The sequence below is a fragment of the Olea europaea genome, unplaced genomic scaffold (genome assembly GCF_002742605.1).
Source record: "Olea europaea var. sylvestris unplaced genomic scaffold, O_europaea_v1 scaffold871, whole genome shotgun sequence".
Taxonomy (NCBI): domain Eukaryota; kingdom Viridiplantae; phylum Streptophyta; class Magnoliopsida; order Lamiales; family Oleaceae; genus Olea; species Olea europaea.
The window spans coordinates 283364-288624 of record NW_019267167.1 but is presented as its reverse complement, the minus strand read 5'-3'; the positions used below and the strand labels follow the sequence as shown (position 1 = coordinate 288624).

Below are 5261 nucleotides of genomic sequence, written 5' to 3'. Positions count from 1 at the left end.
ATCATGGAAAAACATGCAAAACATTACCATATATTAGTTACAGTAAAAAATCACGTTCTTTTATTACCCTACTATATTCCATTTAATGCAAATTGCAAAATAGTACCAATTTGCTAAGACTTCAATGATATCACATAATATCTATTTCATTACACTCATATTGCAACTAACACGACATTTAAATATTTTCAACAAGCAAATACTTAAATATCTAATTTTTGATAGCACTTTCTATTAAATTGCCATCTTTGTTTCCACTTATCAGCTCAACACTAATTAGAATAAAAAAGAATAATATGTTGCAATTTTCAAAATCACTTACGTTATTTACTTATAAGCCCATATGTATATATTTAATATCTCATACTCAGAACACTCTACTACATTTTTTTTTTTTATCAATGTGCTTATATATCTACATCGTGAAGAATAAGCAGAGAAATAACATTTTTTCAAATTTGTAGTTACATGAAGAAAGTTGAATTGTTAAGTATTTTTGGTGTAATTCAAAGCAATAATAAAAAATATGAAGAGAAAATTGAGTTCCAAAAGTTAATTACAACATACAAAAAAATGAATAAATTTAAATGTCTAAAAAAGCCCACCATATTGGTATAATTCTTCCTGTCACAAATTTCTCTAATTTTTTTTTTTGGCATAAAATCGTATTAAAAATGAAAAATTGAGGAATTATTCATACCTAAGAATAGCCCACCGTGAAATTGGTTCTTAGAAGTGGTTATTAACGTATGGGTACTTTTTTTTTGCGAGTTTCGATCTTGGAAAAATTGATGAAACTTTCATACCAAATTCCTTATTTCACTCGAGAAGATGAAGGAAATCAATTTTTAATGGTAGAAGGATCTGGAGATGAAGAAGCCAAGAAGAAAAATTAGGGGGGTTGGGGATTGTGAAGAGAGAACAAAAATGATGGATTTAGGATTCTGGAATTCAATTGATTTGAGAAAAGAAAATGGAGAATTAAGTTTTTTAGTGATGCTGAATAAGGATGTTTTAGGTAGTTTATAAATTATGATTTAATATATTTATTTTAAAAATATTAATCTAGTCAAAAGCTAAAATCCCAAAATGTATTAATTTGACCCAATTAGCACTTTTAAAATTGATTTTTACCTGCTTGTCATTTGCACCTGGCAAAATCGATTTTATTGAGAAAAAGAAGAACCCGTTGGGAAATCAAAACCCTTTTTAACTTCCTTGGAAAATCGATGTGTTGTTCGTTTCGATTCTGTTGCTGACTACTCCTATTGAAGAAGAATCCATTGCGAACCTTTGAAGAACCTGTGGAAGAGAGCTCGCGTTCACTGTTCCGCCGATCTCTCCCTCCCTCTATGCTTGCTGTAAGCGGTTCGGCTGCAATTGAATTTTTAAGTAACACTAACAGAAACTCATTATTGTGTTTTGATTAGTTAAATTTATTTATTTGCATTTGAGTTTCTTTTTCTTAGTTGTATGCCCACGACATGTATGCTAAAATGCCTTATTAGCTGTTCAAACCTTTAATTAAGAGTGTTTAGCTAAAGCTTTTGATTTAAATCGTTCTTAATTCCAATTCTATTACTGAATCTCATTATATGAACTATGATTTCTGATGGATCATCAGTGTGATTTGTTGAATTGTGATCTGTGATTTGTGAGATTTATTTAGTGATTTGTGAGATTTTATTTGGGAATTTCATAAAAAATTCAAACTAGCGACAGCAATATTTGATGGGTTTTCTGGCGTTTGTTGTCATTTGACGAAAAGTCTTAGATTCTGAAAGCTTCTGATATTAGAAATGGTAATGAATAATTGAATTCTTGCTTTTTTGTTGTTTTATTGAGTGTTTTGGGATAAATTTCGAGCTTAATAATTATATACAACATAATTTGGAAAGTAATTTTGTCGGTTCTTTTGAATACATGAGAAAGCTTAAAGCTTGTAATATTTACAAATTATTTTGATTACAATATATGGAGATAAATATCTTCCATGTTTTTAGGAGTTTTTAAACCATTTTTTATGAGTTTTTTGAATATGATAAAGTTTTAACAAAATTTAGCAAATGATAGTATTATATTATTTAATATGATTTTTAATGATATTTGTTGGGCAGTGGATCCTCGAACTTCTGCATTTTGCTCCTGGAATACCACTTGTCCTAGTCGGCACCAAACTAAGTATGTTTCTACACATGAGGCTCTAGTTAGTCTTGAGTTTTCTGTTGAAATTGTCGTAGTTGTATTTTTTGGTCATCTTTCCTTATCATGTAGGGAAAATAAGTATGCTAAAAATCGACTCATATTTATCTTATCATTTTGCAAATTTGATTGTACCCTACTAACTCAAAAATGTGTGCATCCGTCATTGTGGGTTTGGGTTCTTCTTTGGTGTGAATCTTGAAGGAGCATTTAACTCCTCAAGGAATTATTATAACGGATAACGTGATTATAAACTAAATGCTAAGAATACTAATTGTGGTGTATTTGTTGATGGCTTTACTAACACGCCGTTCCTGGATATTAGAATTTTAAGAAGGCCAAATAAATGGAGGATTTTTTTGTTGGCTTGTTTGTAGATAACTAGAAGGTTCATATGGTAGCTTTCCGATAAATAAAGTTTGAACTTCTTTGTTCATTTCAACTTGATTAAAATTGCTTAAGGTGTTCATCCCCGATTGTCATCTGTTCCACTTGCAGTCCATCTCCCTGAAGACACTATAGCATAGGTTTAGCTCAGCAAGGCTTGACAACATTCTCTTCTCAGTGCAAAGACGTCCGAAGATTATTTCTTTTACACTTGGATAGCCAGGGGCCTAACATGTTAGCAGCTGCCCAAATTCGCCCAGCCTTTTACTTCTGTAATAGGTCTTGATGCAAAGTTTGGTCCTTTTTTTCTTCTCTTTGGTTTTAATTATCCATTTTTTAACTTATATGCCAAATTGCAGAGATAGCTCAATCAAATTAAGCTGTCCAGCAAATATATTATCATGGAGATCCTGTCAGTTAGCTGGAAAAGTTGATTTTGCTAGGGGTTCCAAGAGTCACAAGTTTTTTGTTCCCATTCAACATAGCAGATTATTCTTGGCTTTTGACTCGAGTGATGGTCACCCATGTTTCACAGTGTCCGAAGATGATAAAATCAAAAAATCTTTGCCAAATGATGAACCAGAGACATTCTTGAGTAAATGGTCTCCACCCAGGTACTTGTGGAGGGGCTTGTCTGTCCTTATATTGGCAGGGCAGGTGATTGTTAGGACTTTGAAGGGAAAAGTTCACTGGAAAAATACACTGCAACAGCTAGAGAGGGTTGGTCCAAAATCTGTTGGTGTCTGTCTCTTGACATCGGCATTTGTGGGCATGGCTTTCACTATCCAGTTTGTGAGGGAGTTCACCAGATTAGGGCTAAATAGATCTGTTGGTGGGGTTTTAGCTCTTGCCTTCTCAAGGGAGCTGAGTCCCGTTATTACAGCAATTGTAGTTGCAGGACGTATTGGAAGTGCATTTGCTGCAGAATTGGGCACAATGCAGGTTTCTGAGCAAACTGACACATTGATAGTTCTTGGTGCGAACCCTGTTGATTATCTGGTGACACCAAGAGTGATTGCTTCTTGTGTTGCTTTACCCTTTTTAACTCTAATATGTTTTACAGTAGGCATGGCATCTAGTGCTCTTCTCTCTGATGCTGTTTATGGAATTAGCATAAACATTATTTTGGATTCTGCTCAAAGAGCTTTAAGATCATGGGATATAATCAGTGCAATGATCAAATCACAGGTTTTTGGTGCAATAATATCTGTCGTGAGCTGTGCGTGGGGGGTAACCACATTGGGAGGTGCCAAAGGGGTTGGAGAATCCACTACTTCTGCTGTGGTTATCTCACTTGTTGGCATTTTTATTGCTGATTTTGCTCTATCTTGTTGCTTCTTTCAGGGAGCTGGCGATTCACTGAAGAATTGTATGTGAACTTTTCATTTTTAGATTCTTTTGTAGTTTATTATGTTGCCTTACACTTTTGTGGAATGTACTAGTGAAACGTGAAATCTACAAATGAATTTGAAATGGACTGTCTCCTTAGGTTGTGTTCTTTTGTTACTTGACCAAGCTTCAGTGAGATTGTTGCATCCATCATCATGGCTTTATCTTTATCTCACCTCTTTGACTTATTGCATTGTATCATGTAAGAGAAGTGGTTATAAACTCATATTTAGGAAGCATAATGTTGAACGTGTGCCTTGATTCTTATACATTGCCTTAAGAAAAGAGACCCCAGAAGCTGGTTGTTTTTCCTGGCAAGGCCATCCCTGATATTATCTTAAAGAATATACTAATGGCAGTGAAGAAAATCCTATAGAGAGATGAATGATGGTCAAGAATCTGGATACTTTAAGGTCCCAGATCATATAATCACTTTAAAACCGTAGTACTTTCTGATTATCTCTCTACTGAAAAATGGTTCTCCATTACATGAATTCTAACTTGGGAGTGGCTTGGATGGTTGGTGGTGTTAGAAGTTCTTCAATTATGGATTGTGGACTTGAGGAGGTAATGCTGGAGCATCCTTAAAACTGGAGCTGCCGTAATGGATTGGGCGTCGAGTGGATTCTCAGGTTTGATTCTGAATGATGTTGGGTGAATTCCATTTGTGCTGTGAGCTATAGTTTTTGGGCTAAGTGATGATAATATCTTACATTGTGAGATCGAGTGTAACTGGACTAGTGGATATATGTAGGCTTCCTCTCCATCTCCTTTTCTTCTCTCCCTCCCTCGTTTTTTTTGGTTCATTTAAAGAGTTACAAAGTTCTCGTCCCAATTCAGCATCAGAGTGCCCTGCTTTGAACGGAGCAGGGAATCCCCAATCCCCGCTCGTATCATTTTATTTTTTCAATTTAAATAATATATTTAAAAATATATATATAATTATAATTATAAAACGAGCAGTGAATGGGGATAATTATATTCACATTGTAATTTTTGTTCGTTGCACCATATTTTTATTGCAATAAAGGTTTTCAACTTTTGCTTATTATTGTATTTATTTTCTCAAAATTTTTCGTTGTATTCTTATCCTTCTAATAGTTGCTATCTTATCATTCATGATGGTTTGTGTCTAAATAATCCATTAGAAGAACGTATGAAGAATTATTTACTTCTTATATTTTTTAAAAAAAGCAAAGAACACGACAAATACAAAAATTTGATAAAATATTTGCCCCTTATAATAAAATAGCTAACAGAATATCAAACAAAAATTATAATTA

General features: G+C 33.7%; 1 protein-coding gene across 3 annotated transcripts; it reads left to right on the top strand.

Moving 5' to 3' along the window:
- Positions 1-1118: 1118 nt before the first annotated feature.
- LOC111392032 (protein TRIGALACTOSYLDIACYLGLYCEROL 1, chloroplastic) lies at positions 1119-4140 on the top strand. 3 transcript variants are annotated; one of them, XM_023017319.1, is made up of 4 exons: positions 1120-1361; positions 2118-2181; positions 2701-2868; positions 2949-4140. In XM_023017319.1, exons 3-4 carry the CDS (start codon positions 2822-2824, stop codon positions 3964-3966), a joined length of 1065 nt encoding a protein of 354 aa, XP_022873087.1. In that variant the 5' UTR covers positions 1120-1361; positions 2118-2181; positions 2701-2821; the 3' UTR covers positions 3967-4140. The 3 variants fall into 3 exon arrangements, with proteins under 3 accessions (XP_022873086.1, XP_022873087.1, XP_022873088.1); XM_023017318.1 differs by lacking the exon at positions 2118-2181 and having other exon boundaries at positions 1119-1361; XM_023017320.1 differs by lacking the exon at positions 2118-2181 and having other exon boundaries at positions 1120-1392.
- Positions 4141-5261: the final 1121 nt, after the last annotated feature.